Source organism: Salvelinus fontinalis, chromosome 40 (assembly GCF_029448725.1).
Source record: "Salvelinus fontinalis isolate EN_2023a chromosome 40, ASM2944872v1, whole genome shotgun sequence".
Lineage (NCBI taxonomy): Eukaryota > Metazoa > Chordata > Actinopteri > Salmoniformes > Salmonidae > Salvelinus > Salvelinus fontinalis.
The window spans coordinates 28319830-28338601 of NC_074704.1; the positions used below are offsets into that span (position 1 = coordinate 28319830).

Genomic DNA, 18772 nt, shown 5'->3' on the forward strand with positions numbered 1-18772 from the left:
TTACCAGATTTGACCATATTAATGCCCTAAGGCTCGTATTTCTGTGTGTTTATTATGATTTAGTCTATGATTTGATAGAGCAGTCTGACTGAGCGGTGGTAGGCAGCAGCAGGCTTTCATTCAAATGGCACTTTCCTGCGTTTGCCAGCAGCTCTTCGCAATGCTTGAAGCACAGCGCTGTTTATAACTTCAAGCCTATCAACTCCCGAGATTAGGCTGACAATACTATAGTGCCCATAAGAACATCCAATAGTCAAAGGTATATGAAATACAAATTGTATAGAGAAATATTCCTACAATTCCTATAATAACTACAACCTAAAACTTCTTAACTGAGAATATTGAAGACTCATGTTAAAAGGAACCACCAGCTTTCATATGTTCTCATGTTCTGAGCAAGGAACTTAAACGTTAGCTTTTTTACATGGCACGTATTTCACTTATACTTTCTTCTCCAACACTGTGTTTTTGCATTATTTAAACCAAATTGAACATGTTTCATTATTTATTTGAGACTAAATTGATTTTATGTATTATATTAAGTTAAAATAAGTGTTCACTCAGTATTGTTGTAATTGTCATTATTACATATATATATATATCTATATCGCCGATTAATCGGTATAGGCGTTTTTTGGTCCTGCCAGAGCCCTGCAAAATGACCTCCAGCAGGCCACAAATGTGCATGTGTCTGCTCAAACGGTCAGAAACAGACTCCATGAGGGTGGTATGAGGGCCCGACGTCCACAGTTGGGGGTTGTGCTTACAGCCCAACACCGTGCAGGACGTTTGGCATTTGCCAGAGAACACCAAGATTGGCAAATTCGCCACTGGCGCCCTGTGCTCTTCACAGATGAAAGCAGGTTCACACTGAGCACATGAGCACATGTGACAGACGTGACAGAGTCTGGAGACGCCGTGGAGAACGTTCTGCTGCCTGCAACATCCTCCAGCATGACCGGTTTGACGATGGGTCAGTCATGGTGTGGGGTGGCATTTCTTTGTGGGGCCGCACAGCCCTCCATGTGATCGCCAGAGGTAGCCTGACTGCCATTAGGTACCGAGATGAGATCCTCAGACCCCTTGTGAGACCATATGCTGACACATGCACATTTGTGGCCTGCTGGAGGTCATTTTGCAGGGCTCTGGCAGTGCACCTCCTTGCACTAAGGCGGAGGTACCGGTCCTGCTGCTGGGTTGTTGCCCACCTACGGCCTCCTCCACGTCTCCTGATGTACTGGCCTGTCTCCTGGTAGCGCCTGCATGCTCTGGACACTACGCTGACAGACACAGCAAACCTTTTTGCCACAGTTCGCATTGATGTGCCATCCTGGATGAACTGCACTACCTGAGCCACTTGTGTGGGTTGTAGACTCCGTCTCATGCTACCACTAGAGTGAGAGCACCGCCAGCATTCAAAAGTGACCAAAACATCAGCCAGGAAGCATAGGAACTGAGAAGTGGTCTGTGGTCACCACCTGCAGAATCACTCCTGTTTTGGGGGGTGTCTTGCTAATTGCCTATAATTTCCACCTTTTGTCTATTCCATTTGCACAACAGCATGTGAAATTTATTGTCAATCAGTGTTGCTTCCTAAGTGGACAGTTTGATTTCACAGAAGTGTGATTGACTTGGAGTTACATTGTGTTGTTTAAGTGTTCCCTTTATTTTTTTGAGCAGTGTATAAAAAGGGTAAAGTTGATCATTTCATAACGAGGACAGCAATCCTTTTTGCGAGGCCCACTGCGTGGTCGAAGCGAGAGTGGAAGAAAATGTCACTCTGTAAAAACTTCAAAAACTTCAAAAACCATTAGATTTTGAGATGGGGTGAAGTCCAAAGTATTGCTATATATTCATTGGCTATGTCATAGCTAATTTATAAATGATAAATATTGATACACTACTAGCTTAAACACTTAATCTGCTAAAATGACAAGTTAATTAGTGGGTGGTGGCGATTTTAGAAGAGGGGGGGACAAAAAACAGGCTCCATTACCCCCCCAGATCTGATAGTGGTAATGGGGTAGTAGATGCCTAGTCTCCCTTATTGCTCAGCTCAGGTGCCTACATAGTACACCATAGACATGCATAATTTACACACACACACACACACACATAAATCAGCTCAGACAGATCCAGCTCAGGGAGGCCCAGCTTATGAGTTCCATCAGCAGATTTGAATTTAGAATGGAAAATTAATGTGTTTTATACAACAAATGTTAGTGTATCGCATTGAACTGAATTGCATTGATTCATTCTCCAATCGAACTGAATCGTTTCAAACTGAAACGTATCATTCCTGTATGGGAAAGATGCACATCCCTACTATTTGCAAGTGGTGCCGTGCAGGCCCGCACTGGCTGGGGTTCCTGGGAATGAAATTCCTGGCATTGCTTTGAGTTAGTCTAGCATGCAGGAACCAGGGCCTTCTCTCCACCACACCCACCTGCCTGTGACGGGCAGCTCCAGCCCGGATTCCTTTTGCTCTTTTCCCCCATTTTTTCTAAACCCTTAGCCCATTCTCACATGATTCGCACAGACCTGACAGGACCTGGACAGGTGAAAGCAATATGGTGCTATTGAAGATCTACGTTGCAGATTAAGAGATCTGTCTGGTCCCTTCAGTTCTGCTAAGACTCTTGAGAAAAGGGCTATGGGCAAGGGTTGGGGACCGGAATTGAGCTGAGATTTGAAGGAGAAGCACCTGGGTACACCGGCTTGGTTGTCATCGGCAACCTCTGGGACAAGAGTGACACAGGATCATGTCAAGCGGTCATGTGGGGCTAGGGCTCACAAGGCCACCTTGCGCATCGGGAGTCAATTCACTTGAGCTTGAATTATCAACAAACTTGATTCACATGATCAGCAGCTTACTCTGGATTTGAGACTCCCGTACTACCTTCAAGAACGACACTCAGTCCACTCATAACTCGGGGTTGGAGAGTGACCTTGGATTTGCAACCAAGGGTTCAATTATACTCTTTACTTGATGTTATCTATCAGAGGACCACACTGCTCTACTACATATGTCTGGATGTGAGGACACAGACAGGCTGGAAGAACATTTAAAACATACAATACATTTTGAGTTGAAGTCCACCGTAGACATTGTTTCTGTGGGGGAGCATTGAGTTGCCTCCCAATTTTTAGTTGGAATAATGAGCCTTTCTTCCAATTTTTCTGGGAGAGTCCCATAAACCTATCCTCCATATATTATCTTGTGTGTGTCCAGATTTTATTTGCAACTCATTTATTCAGATTATTATTACCCTATTACAATGAGTTTAGAAAGTGAAAAGCATTAAGTTTATTTCTCATTTGACGTACAAGAAGGCAGAGCAAAGGAAGAAGACTAAAACGTTCTAAAGAATTGCAGCATGCAATGTATTCCAGCATACAGGTCCTCTACAAGCAGAGCTTTCTTGTCAATCTCCCTGTTTTTTCCCCCATCGGCAATCACGATGTAGCCTAACATGAGCCTTGTGTCCGGCTAGGCTACATCTTTTCCATTATCTCAGGACCTATGTTAGACCTTGATCGTTCCACACTCAAAACACACTGAAAGCACCTACGTATATGCCCAACAACAGATGAATACCTCCGCATTCCGACGCAAGCTGAGAAAGGTAGGTAGGTGTGTGTCAGTGGTCGTTGCCGTTTAAGATGAGGGAGGATTATCTTTTTTTATGAGCATTGTCTTTCTATTACAGCATATTGGATGACTCATTCATGTTCCATTCATCAAGCTCAATGTAACATCAATAGTTTCAGGCTACTACATGATACTCAAATGTATCCTGTACCCGTCATGAGGTTGCTACAACCTAGCCTATGAATGAAAGTTTACAACGTAGGTGCAGCGGTAGAGAGAATTTTCAGTAATCAAGATGAGAGACAGTGACGCATTCAGTACCACCTTGCCTGCATGTAGCTGATCTAGGGTATAATCATTAGTCCGACAGCTACAAATTAGTTTATATTGTACAAATTCAGGTATGTTTATCCCGGTTTTGTTTTCTTCAGTTAAAAAAAAAAAAAATTCAACAGAATCGGCGGGATGAATACACCCCTGATCACACGCAGACATAATTCACTTTCATAGCAGCCACATAAAAACAGCATGCTCACTTTGCTCGTTGTGTATATAATTCCTTCTCGCTGTAGACCTGTAGACCTTCATTGCAAAACAGTGTGTTTTAATCAATTATTTGGTGTTGTGAATATATTTATAGTTTTATCTTAAAAGAATAACTTTTTTTAAATGTTTCACCATTTCTATTAAATTCACTGAGGAGGATGGTTCTCATCAAATTTTATTTGTCACATACACATGGTTAGCAGATGTTAATGCGAGTGTAGCGAAATGTTTGTGCTTCTAGTTCCGACAATGCAGTAATAACCAACAAGTAATCTAACCTAACAATTCCACAACTACTACCTTATACACACAAGTGTAAAGGGATAAAGAATATGTACATAAAGATATATGAATGAGTGATGGTATAGAACGGCATAGGCAAGATCCAGTAGATGGTATAGAGTACAGTATATACATATGAGATGAGTAATGTAGGGTATGTAAACATAAATTGGCATAGTTTTTAAAGTGGCTAGTGATACATGTATTACATAGAGATGGCAAGATGCAGTAGATGATAGAGTACAGTATATACATATGCATATGAGATGAGTAATGTAGGGTATGTAAACTTTATATTAAGTGGCATGGTTTAAAGTGGCTAGTGGTACATTTTTACATACTTTCCATCAATTCCCATTATTAAAGTGGCTGGAGTTGAGTCAGTATGTTGGCAGCGGCCGCTAAATGTTAGTGGTGGCTGTTTAACAGTCTGATGGACACAAAAAGACAATAATAAAAAAAGACACAAAAGACAATAATACAAAAAACAACACTTCTATTGCCTCTCCCTCTACGATACGCACTTCCGGGTTGGAGCGAGTAGTTGCATTCCGCTTTGCTCCACAGGTAGTATAACATTTCATTTCATTACAGTACAACAGTTTGATTTGTTTGATCTTAGCTGGCTACATAGCCGTCTTTGTATCCAAGATAATTGTGTAGTCTAGAGTAATTGTCGAGGTTACCTAGCCAGTTAGAGGTTACCTAGCCAGCTACACTTTCAAACAAAGTCAACAACGCAGCCACTGCTAGCTAGCCTATTTCACCATCCAGCAGTACTATATCATTTTAGTCAATAAGATTTTTTGCAACGTAAGCTTAACTTTCTGAACATTCGAGACGTGTAGTCCACTTGTCATTCCAATCTCCTTTGCATTAGCGTAGCCTCTTCTGTAGCCTGTCAACTATGTGTCTGTCTATCCCTGTTCTCTCCTCTCTGCACAGACCATACAAACGCTTCACACCGCGTGGCCGCTGCTACTCTAACCTGGTGGTCCCAGCGCGCACGACCCACGTGGAGTTCCAGGTCTCAGGCAGCCTCTGGAACTGCCGATCTGCGGCCAACAAGGCAGAGTTCATCTCAGCCTATGCTTCCCTCCAGTCCCTCGACTTCTTGGCACTGACGGAAACATGGATTACCACTGATAACACTGCTACTCCTACTGCTCTCTCCTCGTCTGCCCACGTGTTCTCGCACACCCCGAGAGCTTCTGGTCAGCGGGGTGGTGGCACTGGGATCCTCATCTCTCCCAAGTGGACATTCTCTCTTTCTCCCCTGACCCATCTGTCTATCGCCTCCTTTGAATTCCATGCTGTCACAGTTACCAGCCCTTTCAAGCTTAACATCCTTATCATTTACCCTTGGCGTGATCCTGGACAACACCCTGTCGTTCTCAACTAACATCAAGGCGGTGACCCGTTCCTGTAGGTTCATGCTCTACAACATTCGCAGAGTACGACCCTGCCTCACGCAGGAAGCGGCGCAGGTCCTAATCCAGGCACTTGTCATCTCCCGTCTGGATTACTGCAACTCGCTGTTGGCTGGGCTCCCTGCCTGTGCCATTAAACCCCTACAACTCATTCAGAACGCCGCAGCCCGTCTGGTGTTCAACTTTCCCAAGTTCTCTCACGTCACCCCGCTCCTCCGCTCTCTCCACTGGCTTCCAGTTGAAGCTCGCATCCGCTACAAGACCATGGTGCTTGCCTACGGAGCTGTGAGGGGAACGGCACCTCCGTACCTTCAGGCTCTGATCAGGCCCTACACCCAAACAAGGGCACTGCGTTCATCCACCTCTGGCCTGCTCGCCTCCCTACCTCTGAGGAAGTACAGTTCCCGCTCAGCCCAGTCAAAACTGTTCGCTGCTCTGGCACCCCAATGGTGGAACAAACTCCCTCACGACGCCAGGTCAGCGGAGTCAATCACCACCTTCCGGAGACACCTGAAACCCCACCTCTTCAAGGAATACCTAGGATAGGATAAAGCAATCCTTCTGCCCCCCCCCCCCCCCTTAAAAGATTTAGATGCACTATTGTAAAGTGGCTGTTCCACTGGATGTCATAAGGTGAATGCACCAATTTGTAAGTCGCTCTGGATAAGAGCGTCTGCTAAATGACTTAAATGTAAAATGTAAATGTAATTTATCGCCCTCCAGGTTCCCTTGGAGAGTTCATCAATGAGCTTGACGCCCTGATAAGTTCCTTTCCTGAGGATGGCTCACCTCTCACAGTTCTGGGTGACTTTAACCTCCCCATGTCTACCTTTGACTCATTCCTCTCTGCCTCCTTCTTTCCACTCCTCTCCTCTTTTGACCTCACCCTCTCACCTTCCCCCCCCTACTCACAAGACAGGCAATACGCTTGACCTCATCTTTACTAGATGCTGTTCTTCCACTAATCTCATTGCAACTCCCCTCCAAGTCTCCGACCACTACCTTGTATCCTTTTCCCTCTCGCTCTCATCCAACACTTCCCACACTGCCCCTACTCGGATGGTATCGCGCCGTCCCAACCTTCGCTCTCTCTCCCCCGCTACTCTCTCCTCTTCCATCCTATCATCTCTTCCCTCTGCTCAAACCTTCTCCAACCTATCTCCTGATTCTGCCTCCTCAACCCTCCTCTCCTCCCTTTCTGCATCCTTTGACTCTCTATGTCCCCTATTCTCCAGGCCGGCTCGGTCCTCCCCTCCCGCTCCGTGGCTCGACGACTCATTGCGAGCTCACAGAACAGGGCTCCGGGCAGCCGAGCGGAAATGGAGGAAAACTCGCCTCCCTGCGGACCTGGCATCCTTTCACTCCCTCCTCTCTACATTCTCCTCTTCTGTCTCTGCTGCTAAAGCCAATTTCTACCACTCTAAATTCCAAGCATCTGCCTCTAACCCTAGGAAGCTCTTTGCCACCTTCTCCTCCCTCCTGAATCCTCCCCCCTCCTCCCTCTCTGCTGATGACTTCGTCAACCATTTTGAAAAGAAGGTCGACGACATCCGATCCTCGTTTGCTAAGTCAAACGACACCGCTGGTTCTGCTCACACTGCCCTACCCTGTGCTTTGACCTCTTTCTCCCCTCTCTCTCCAGATGAAATCTCGCGTCTTGTGACGGCCGGCCGCCCAACAACCTGCCCGCTTGACCCTATCCCCTCTTCTCTTCTCCAGACCATTTCCGGAGACCTTCTCCCTTACCTCATCTCGCTCATCAACTCATCCTTGACCGCTGGCTACGTCCCTTCCGTCTTCAAGAGAGCTAAAGCTAACTCTCTCTCCTCTGCTCTCATCCTTCTAGACCTATCGGCTGCCTTTGATACTGTGAACCATCAGATCCTCCTCTCCACCCTCTCCGAGCTGGGCATCTCCGGCGCGGCCCACGCTTGGATTGCGTCCTACCTGACAGGTCGCTCCTACCAGGTGGCGTGGCGAGAATCTGTCTCCGCACCACGTGCTCTCACCACTGGTGTCCCCCAGGGCTCTGTTCTAGGCCCTCTCCTATTCTCGCTATACACCAAGTCACTTGGCTCTGTCATATCCTCACATGGTCTCTCCTATCATTGCTATGCAGACGACACACAATTAATCTTCTCCTTTCCCCCCTCTGATAACCAGGTGGTGAATCGCATCTCTGCATGTCTGGCAGACATATCAGTGTGGATGACGGATCACCACTTCCGGAGACACCTGAAACCCCACCTCTTTAAGGAATACCTAGGATAGGATAAAGTAATCCTTCTAACCCCCCCCCTTAAAAGAGTTAGATGCACTATTGTAAAGTGGTTGTTCCACTGGATATCATAAGGTGAATGCACCAATTTGTAAGTCGCTCTGGATAAGAGCGTCTGCTAAATGACTTAAATGTAAATGTAAAAATTAATATGGTCGAATCCGGAAACTATCATCTCAAACAAAATGTTTATTCTTTCAGTGAACTACGGAACCGTTCCATATTTTATCTAACGGGTGGGATCCATAAGTCTAAATATTCCTGTTACATTGCACAACCTTCAATGTTATGTCATAATTACGTCAAATTCTGGCAAATTAGTTCGCAATGAGCCAGGCAGCCCAAACTGTTGCATATACCCTGACTCTGCGTGCAATGAACGCAAGAAAAGTGACACAATTTCACCTGGTTAATATTGTCTGCTAATCTGGATTTCTTTTAGCTAAATATGCAGGTTTAAAAATATATACTTCTGTGTATTGATTTTAAGAAAGGCATTGATGTTTATGTTTAGGTACACGTTGGAGCAACGACAGTCCTTTTTCGCAAATGCGCACTGCATTGATTATATATTTAAGTCATTTAAGTCATTTAGCAGACGCTCTTATCCAGAGCGACTTACAAATTGGTGCATTCACCATATGATATCCAGTGGAACAACCACTTTACAATAGTGCATCTAACTCTTTTAAGGGGGGGGGGGGATTAGAAGGATTACTTTATCCTATCCTAGGTATTCCTTAAAGAGGTGGGGTTTCAGGTGTCTCCGGAAGGTGGTGATTGACTCCGCTGACCTGGCGTCGTGAGGGAGTTTTATATGCAACGCAGGACACGCTAAATAAACTAGTAATATCATCAACCATGTGTAGTTATAACTAGTGATTATGATTGATTGTTTTTTATAAGATAAGTTTAATGCTAGCTAGCAACTTACCTTGGCTTCTTACTGCATTCGCGTAACAGGCGGGCTCCTCGTGAGGAAGGTGGTTAGAGCGTTGGACTGGTTAACCGTAAGGTTGCAAGATTGAATCCCTGAGCTGACAAGGTAAAAATCTGTCGTTCTGCCCCTGAACAAGGCAGTTAACCCACCATTCCTAGGCCATCATTGAAAATAAGAATGTGTTCTTAACTGACTTGCCTAGTTAAATAAAGGTGTAAAAAAAAATATATATATATATATATATATAATCCATTTTGGCGTCCAAAATTACCCATTTCCGATTTGTTATGAAAACTTGAAATCGGCCCTAATTAATCGGTCGACCTCTAGTAGAGACCATGCCCCCTCTAAGAGGAGGAGGGGAGTAGAGACACACAGAAATTGCTTAGTCATGCTCTGATAGGATGCCTTGGCTAGCGATGCGAACTGACGAGACAGGAGTGTCAGTGCAGTGTTCTCGTCGTTGGGCTCAGTCAATTACCAGTGACGGCTTTAGAGGCAGTAGTCCCACTCCATGGGCTTCGAACCCGTATACTTATTCCAACCTAAACTAAAGTAGCCTAATTGTGTACTTCTTCCCCTAATGTATTTGACCCATTACCAGCCATAAAGTCAAGATTGAATTCTTGTACCAACTCAATGGATGATGGTTTAGGAGATGCAGGACCAAAAGGTAGTAATGTGAGCAATGTGTCTTCATGGTTATGTTCGTAGCGACTGCGATAAACCTTCATCGCTGGTCATCTCTTTTTCTAGCCATGTTTGTTACTGTTTGAGTGACTGCATGAAAGTGGGCACAAGTTCGGCAGTAAGTCCACACAAAATTAGTTAGTGATAATGAGCACTTAAATAGCAATTTCCTGCTTGAAAAATATGAATTGACTTGGAAAATGGCTTTCATCAATATTCATGTAGCCTTTGTCTTGTGTTTGATTTTACAGCCAACCATGGGCTGTGTTTAAGGAGTTTGGAACTATGTTATGATGGGCGTGTTCTGCAAGAACTCCTCATGTAAGGTCTTTCTATACATTAACTTGTGACTGTTATGATTGAGTGCACTTGACTGGAATGCAGATGGGCCTATCCAACCAAAAGTATCTCTGAGAGTGTGAAGTCTAGCCTACTTTCAGTAAAACGTTGACTATTGTATTCTGTCTGTTTTTGAGTGGTCCAAATGAGAAATCCAACTTTTTTTCATAATTTTTTCTTTTTCACAAAGGGTATTTTCACACACAGTCCTTTTTCAACATGAACTCCGGGTTTATAAAATAAGGAAAGTAACTCTGTTCTCTTTGTATTCACACTGCCCTCGCCTTTGAATGAGGACTCAACTCTTTTGCCAGTTCACTTCACCTATTTTGTGTTCCGAGTTCTCTTTGTATTCACATTTGCTATGTTTAGTAAGGATCCTAGAGCATTTTCCAGCATTCCCTCAATGCACTCTGGGTTTTTACAAAGTGCAGGACAGGCCATTCCATCTGAATTTGTTATCAGACAGCTAGATTGGAAAGCTTAGAGATTCAGACACATTTTCGGAATGTTCAGGTCAGCAGAACCTTGACCATTGACCTCTATGGTACATAGCAGCAGTGGTGTAAAAATTACTCAATTGTTATACTTGAGTAAAAGTAAAGATACCTTTCTAATAGAAAAACACTCAAGTAAAAGTCAGTGACCCAGTAAAATACTATTTGAGTATTTAAAAAAATATATATACATAAGTATCAAAAGTAAATGTAATTGTTAAAATATACTTAAGTATTAAAAATTATAAATAATTTCAAATTCCTTATAAAGCAAACAAGACGTCACCATTTTTAAAATAATTGGAGAACACTCCAACAGACATAATTTACAAACGAAGCATGTGTGTTTAGTGATTCCGCAAGATCAGAGGCAGTAGGTAGATAGATGTTTTTGAGATCTGAAAGTCGTATTCCTATTAACTTCCAGTGTAGTGAGTGCAACTTTGTCATAGTGCTGCGTCATACCGGACGGATTCTGCCTGCTTGAATGCCAATAACTCCGATACACATTAAATCACCCAAGGGTATCGATAGAACATCACTCAGAGATGCACAAAAACAGTATAACATTCAAAATCGGTGAACCTTTCCTTTAAGTATTTTACACGAATGCCTGCATACATTTTGGAAGCTAATAGATTACAATTATTGGTAACAGAATAAATAGCAGAATAATAACTGCAGATTAAATAATGCTGTTATTGAAAATTGTATACCGAATGTAGGCTACTGCCTCTTTAAAAGCTTGAATTTATTTTGTACCCCATGTTGTGATTTTCACCAAATATGTTGTCTTCTCACACTATTCAAACCCCACAATTTAATAAACAGTGTATAAACAGTGTATGAAGCTATCTTAGCCTATAGATCACATATTGCAAACAAATACCGGTGACTAGAACCATTCAACGCTGGTCTGACCAATCGGAATTCATGCTTCAAAATTGTTTTGATCACCAGGACTGGGATATGTTCCGGTCAGCCTCAGAGAACAACATCGATCTATACGCTGACTCAGTGAGTGAGTTTATAAGGAAGTGCATTGGAGATGTTGTACCCACTGTTACTATTAAAACCTACCCTAACCAGAAACCGTGGATTAAGTGGCTTTCGCAAAACTGAAAGCGCGGACCACCGCATTTAACCATGGAAAGAGATCTGGGAATATGGCTGAATATAAACAGTGTAGTTGTTCCATCTGCAAGGCAATCAAACAAGCGAAATGCCGGTAAAGGGACAAAGCAGAGTCGCAATTCAACAGCTCAGACACGAGACATATGTGGCAGGGTCTACAGAAAATTACGGACTACAAAAAGAAAACCACCCACGTCACGGACACCGCCACGCTTCCAGACAAACTAAATACCTTCTCTGCCCGCTTTGAGGATAATACAATTGCCACCGTCGCGGCCCGCAAACAAGGACTGCGCCCCTCCCCCTTGGCCGGGTGTGAGTAAAACATTTAAACATGTTAACTCTCGCAAGGCTGCTGGCCCAGACGGCATCCCTAGCTGTGTCCTCAGAGCATGCGCAGACCAGCTGGCTGTTGTGTTTACAGACATATTCAATCGCTCCCTATTCCCAGTCTGCTGTCCCCACATGCTTCACGATGGCCACCATTGTTCCTGTACCCCAGAAGACAAAAATAACTGAACTAAATGACTACTGCCCCGTAGCACTCACTACCGTCATCATGAAGTGCTTTGAGAGACTAGTCAAGGATCATATCACCTCCACCTTACCGGCCACCCTAGACCCACCTCAGTTTGCATACCGCCCCAACAGGTCCACAGACGATGCAATCGCCATCGTACTGCACACTGCCCTATCCCATCTGGACAAGAGGAATACCTGTGTAAGAATGCTGTTCATTGACTACAACTCAGCATTCAACACCAAAGTACCCTCCAAGCTCATCAAGCTGGAGGCCCTGGGTCTGAACCCCGCCCTGTAGAATTGGGTCCTGGACTTTCTGATGGACCACCCCTAGGTGGTGAAGGTAGGAAACAAAATCTCCACTTCGCTGACCCTCAACACTGGGGCCCCACAAGGGTGCGTGCTCAGCCCCCTCCTGTACTCTCCGTTCACTCACGACTGCGTGGCCATGCACGCCTCCAACTCAATCATCAAATTTGCAGACGACACAACAGTAGTGGGCTTGATTACCAACGACGACGAGACAGCCTACAGGGAGGAGGTGAGGGGACTCGGAGTGTGGTGTCAGGAAAACAACCTCACTCAATGTCAGGAAAACAGAGGAGATGATCGTGGACTTCACGAAACAGCAGAGGGAGTGCCTCCCCCATCCACATCAAAGGTGGAAAGCTCCACGTTCCTTGGCGTACACATCACAGACAAACTGAAATGGTCCACCCACACAGACAGTGTGGTGAAGGTGCAACAGCACCTCTTCAACCTCAGGAAACTGAAGAAATGTGGGTTGTCACCCAAAACCCTGACAAACTTTTTTACAGATGCACAATTGAGAGTACCCTTTTGGGCTGTATCACAGCCTGGTACGGCAACTGCACCGCCCGCAGCCGCAGGGCTCTCCAGAGGGTAGTGTGGTCTGCACAACGCATCACCGAGGGCAAACTACCTGCCCTCCATGATACCTACAGCACCCGATGTCACAGGAAGGCCAAAAAGATCATCAAGGACAACAACCACCTGAGCCACTGCCTGTTCACACCGCTACCATCCAGAAGGCGAGGTCAGTACAGATGCATCAAAGCTGAGACCGAGAGACTGAAAAACAGCTTCTATCTCGGCCATCGGACTGCCAAACAGCAATCACTAACTCAGAGAGGCTGCTGCCTACATTGAGACCCAATCACTGGCCACTTTAATAAATTGATCACGAGTCACTTTACACAATGCCACTTTTAAATAAGGCCAATTTAATAATGTTTAAATATCTTACATTATCATATGTATATACTGTATTTTATACCATCTATTACACCTTGCCTATGCAGCTCGGCCATCGCTCATCCATATATTTCCATATATATACTCACTCATTCATCCCTTTTTAGATTTGTGTGTATCCGGTAGTTGTTGGGGAATTGTTAGATATTACTGCACTGTCGGAACTAGAAGCACAAGCATTTCGCTACACTCACATTATCAGCTGTTAACCATGTGTATGTGACCAATAACATTTTATTTGATTTCATCTGAACAAAACCTCCACACATTTTGGAATTTCTGTGCATCCTTAACAATCGCTAATCAGTATCCAAACATGCACTTCAAAAACATGTCATATCTCATAACAGCTGACATAACTTGTCATAACACTGTCATGAATCATATACTGCTCAAAAAAATAAAGGGAACACTTAAACAACACAATGTAACTCCAAGTCAATCACACTTCTGTGAAATCAAACTGTCCACTTAGGAAGCAACACTGATTGACAATACATTTCACATGCTGTTGTGCAAATGGAATAGACATAAGGTGGAAATTATAGGCAATTAGCAAGACACCCCCAAAAAAAGGAGTGATTCTGCAGGTGGTGACCACAGACCACTTCTCAGTTCGTATGCTTCCTGGCTGATGTTTTGGTCACTTTTGAATGCTGGTGATGCTCTCACTCTAGTGGTAGCATGAGACGGAGTCTACAACCCACACAAGTGGCTCAAATAGTGCAGTTCATCCAGAATGGCACATCAATGCGAGCTGTGGCAAAAAGGTTTGCTGTGTCTGTCAGCGTAGTGTCCAGAGCATGGAGGCGCTACCAGGAGACAGGCCAGTACATCAGGAGACGTGGAGGAGGCCGTAGGAGGGCAACAACCCAGCAGCAGGACCGCTACCTCCGCCTTTGTGCAAGGAGGTGCACTGCCAGCGCCCTGCAAAATGACCTCCAGTCACTTCAACGTTTAGATTTGCATTTGATTGCCTCGTCAACTAACGTGTAATCAACAAACATTTGAGCTGTGTCATTGGATTTAGGTTCAAAATTGGGTGAAAAAAATTACAAAATGTCTCATCCTTTAATGTTGATTTACTTTTTGCAAATTCAATCAGTTTTCCACGTTCATTCTATTCCATGGAAACACCATTGAGTCAACCAGTTTGGGCCCAGCGGCAATCTGTACTGAATTAGTAGCCTAGCCACATCTCTCTTAGTTTCTGTGTAAAGCTGCTGAGCCAGATGCACTCCAAGCTTTTTAACAGTTTATTTAAAAAATATGATAATCAACTCCACCTATACTGAACTCATACATGTTTACCACATTCTACCAATCCAACCTTTTTTAACAGTTTATTATTTTTTATTTTTTTGACACTTTTTTTTTTTTTTGACTCTTGAACTAATACACAACTCTGTCTCTGTGAAGGTGCTGAGCCAGGTGCATCCCAAGCTGTCGTCCCAGGAGGAGGCGCTGCAGTACATCGAGGAGCTGATCCTGCTGCTGCTCAGCATGCTCTGCCAGGCACAGCCACGCAGCGTGCAGGACGTGGAGGTGAAGATCTCCGTCAATAGCGCAACAAGACCTAAAACCTTGTTGACCCCCTTTTTTACAGAGGATAAACAGAGGGTGGTTTTGTACACTTCCAAAGCAATAACGGGAGCTTTGGACAAAAAGGTCCAATACATAGAGAAAAAGGGAATGTGTGCTTCAAATGTGATCTTTTACTAAAGCTTAGGCCCAGGTGATAAAATCACAACATTTCAATCACAATTAAGTTGAATCGTCGTGATTGTGTTGTCTAAGCTGTATTAAAAGATCCCGTTTGGGAGCAGAAAAAGAGTGAGCAGACCGTCCCTTTCAGAATCCCTCAGGGCATCAACAACAGATCAATGAACTGCGGCGAGGTAGAAGTTGCCTCTAAATCACAGGTCTGGGATCAGACGACTGTTCCCCTGATCCTCTCACTTGAACCTATTGTCCAGGAAATAAACTGACCCTTGACCAGTGGTTAGGGGCTACTTCTACTTAAAGGGGCAGTCAGCAGTTGCTACACTGAACAAAAATATAAACTCAACAAACACTATATAGCCTCAAAACATGGTTAAAACTATAATTTTGATATGATGGATGGCCAGTCCTTGCATCCATAGCTCTGTCTATGAATTTGAGTGGTTACATTTCTCTAGCCCCATCCCTCAGCTTTTTACCAAACCGGGGCAAGGAGTCCGCTTTGTTATTGTTTCAACTGCTGATTGCCGCTTTAACGTCGCTCACAGCGTATCATAGCATTCAGCTTAATTTTCTTCTGTAGCAGACCCACTTTTTATTGACAGCTGGTTAAGTCAGGGTTCCCGTAAAGGAGGATGTTGATTTATGTCCCCAACCAAAAAGGGGAAATTGTAAATGTTTGTGAAGTTGAATTTCTTTTCAGCTCAGATCACGGTGTTCTTTAGGCGGTTTGTTTTTGCACTGAGATATAACTCTGTTTTTGTCCATTTGTATTCTTATGAATCCAATCCAATCCATTTACCCAAAGTGAAAGGTAGAAAAGTTAAGCTATTTGCGGACAGGTATTTTGACTCCTATTGCTTTGACAATCATTTGAACAGAACTCGCAACAGTCTCATATTTTGAGTATGAATACCTTTTTTAGTTCTAGTTTGGTTTTATGTCATTTAACAGTAGAATGCTTTCTTGCGCATCATCACACTAATGGCCACTACTATTGTGTTGATTTTTTTGCAAATCTTTCTTTGTTCCGGCCATGTTTTAGAGGGCCAACCTGTTTTCACCTCTTGTTTTTTGTTTTGTCCACCTTGACTCATTTTCGCGAGCAGACGGATCACGTGAAATCCACAGGTGCTTTTTCGGGTCCATGGCCCTAGCCATGGGGCATGGTAAAGTCAAACCATGGATATGTGGTCTCTTTTTACCATGTTTACTCCTCCCTTAGTTCTGTGCTCTCACTTTCTGTTGACCTCTCCCTGTGACCCAGTCTGTAAGAACTTTAACCCTTGACCTGTGACCCCTTTTTAACCATTGACCTGCCAGGCTTGATGATTGGCCACACTCATTTGTGCTTGTGTGTATTGTAATACAAAAATGTGTATTGTTTGTTTACTATGTATGTACCCTACGTAAGAACTACATAACACATTCATAAGGAGTTCCTTAACACCTTTGTAGGCACAACATACATGTTTGATTCCCTCTAATGTACAACACAAACATGTTGTGAATGCCTAGGCCTCAGAAAGCCTATGTCGACTTGAAGTTGTTGACAAAAGCGCGTATTCATTTTTATGTAGTGCTTATGAAGATGTCCTCTGTTAACTGTGGATGTATTTTGTAGTGCTCACCCTTTTTTAAAGGGTTACAGTAACTCTTAGACCAACTCCTACGTCAAGGGAAGGACATCCTGGTAGTGCCTCTAGCGGAAAGTGTGACTTGACATGTACATGTCACGTACCCGCCCTCCCATTGACATAACCTGTTAATGTCCCTTTTTAAGGGAAAAGTCCCTTGTGAAATGTCTGCGACCATAAAAAAGTGGTGTAAAGTGTCATAGGGCAGCTTGAAGGAGAAGGAGGCATGTTTACCCCCAGTGAACGTCTTCGTTCACTGGGGGTAATGTTTGCTTTGCCTATGGATGCAGCATCAATAGAGTACCAGGAAATATGTAATTAAAGTAAATAAGAGATAAGTAAATCTGCAGCCCAAATGGCAACCTATTCCCTATGTATTCCACTACATTTGACAAGGGCCCATAGGGCTCTGGTCAAAAGTATTGCACTATTAAAGGGCTCTCGCTCTCCCTCACTCCTTCCCTCCTTTCCTCCCCTCAGGAGCGAGTGCAGAAGAGTTTCCCTCACCCTATCGACAAATGGGCTATCGCCGATGCCCAGGCGGCCATTGAAAAGAGGAAGAGGAGGAATCCTTTGGCCTTGCCCGTGGATAAGATCCACCCGCTGCTCAAGGTAACCCATAATCCCAAATGTCTGGGTCATGTTCAGTAGGGCAAAGCAATTTGAAAGGGAAAGCAAAAATGTACGTTTCTTACTGGACACTTTTAGCAGGATCTGACATTTAATGGTTGCCCGCTGGCCAGTAAAAACATGCTGGGCTAATATCTTCTCGGCACATTTTGTTTTTCCAGTTTACCTTCTGCGTCGCAGTATGCTATTGAAAACCTTTGAAGACTGCACATGCTCATGCTATTTGTATTTGAGCAAAATGATTGGCCGTTCATTCAACCACGCTCCTCGCCAATCACAACTTCTTGAGCATGCGAGCGGTACATGAGTTGATGCCTTCACACGGCACACATGAGCTGTCGAGAGTGAAAAGAAGTGCTCAACAATCTACTCACTAAGCTTATTTATTTTAGGGAAAGTAGTGAACATACTAGCAAAAATAATACATTGTCTATATTGCAAAATTATATTAGTTTTTTTTAATACAGTATATACCATAATGACCAAATGTAGCCTATTACTCGCTGAATATATATATATACACTGCTCAAAAAAATAAAGGGAACACTTAAACAACACAATATAACTCCAAGTCAATCACACTTCTGTGAAATCAAACTGTCCACTTAGGAAGCAACACTGATTGACAATAAATGTCACATGCTGTTGTGCAAATGGAATAGACAACAGGTGGAAATTATAGGCAATTAGCAAGACACCCCCAATAAAGGAGTGGTTCTGCAGGTGGTGACCACAGACCACTTCTCAGTTCCTATGCTTCCTGTCTCATGTTTTGGTCACTTTTGAATGCTGGCGGTGCTTTCACTCTAGTGGTAGCATGAGACGGAGTCTACAACCCACACAAGTGGCTCAGGTAGTGCAGCTCATCCAGGATGGCACATCAATGCGAACTGTGGCAAAAAGGTTTCCTGTGTCTGTCAGCGTAGTGTCCAGAGCATGCAGGCGCTACCAGGAGACAGGCCAGTACATCAGGAGACGTGGAGGAGGCCGTAGGAGGGCAACAACCCAGCAGCAGGACCGCTACCTCCGCCTTTGTGCAAGGAGGAGCACTGCCAGAGCCCTGCAAAATGACCTCGGTAGTCTAAACTGTGGCAGTTAATGGAGGAGTTTTCAGTCAGTCTCTCCTTTGGCACTAAAGTCCTGCATCATGCAACAACAACAAAAACGTTTGGTGGTCCTGGAGTTAAGAGAGAACTTGGGTAAATACAATGGGGGAATTTCACTTCATGTGGATTGATAATTTTCAAAAAAAAATAGG

General features: G+C 44.0%; 1 protein-coding gene across 4 annotated transcripts in view; it reads left to right on the plus strand.

Moving 5' to 3' along the window:
• LOC129839846 (son of sevenless homolog 1-like) overlaps positions 1 to 18772 on the plus strand; it is an 83588-nt gene that overhangs the window by 5689 nt on the left and 59127 nt on the right. For all 4 annotated transcript variants that reach the window (XM_055907517.1, XM_055907518.1, XM_055907519.1 and 1 more), the window contains exons 2-3: positions 14945 to 15070; positions 17365 to 17496. In XM_055907517.1, coding sequence (XP_055763492.1) covers positions 14945 to 15070; positions 17365 to 17496 — 258 coding nt within the window. The remainder of the gene's footprint in view (positions 1 to 14944; positions 15071 to 17364; positions 17497 to 18772) is intronic.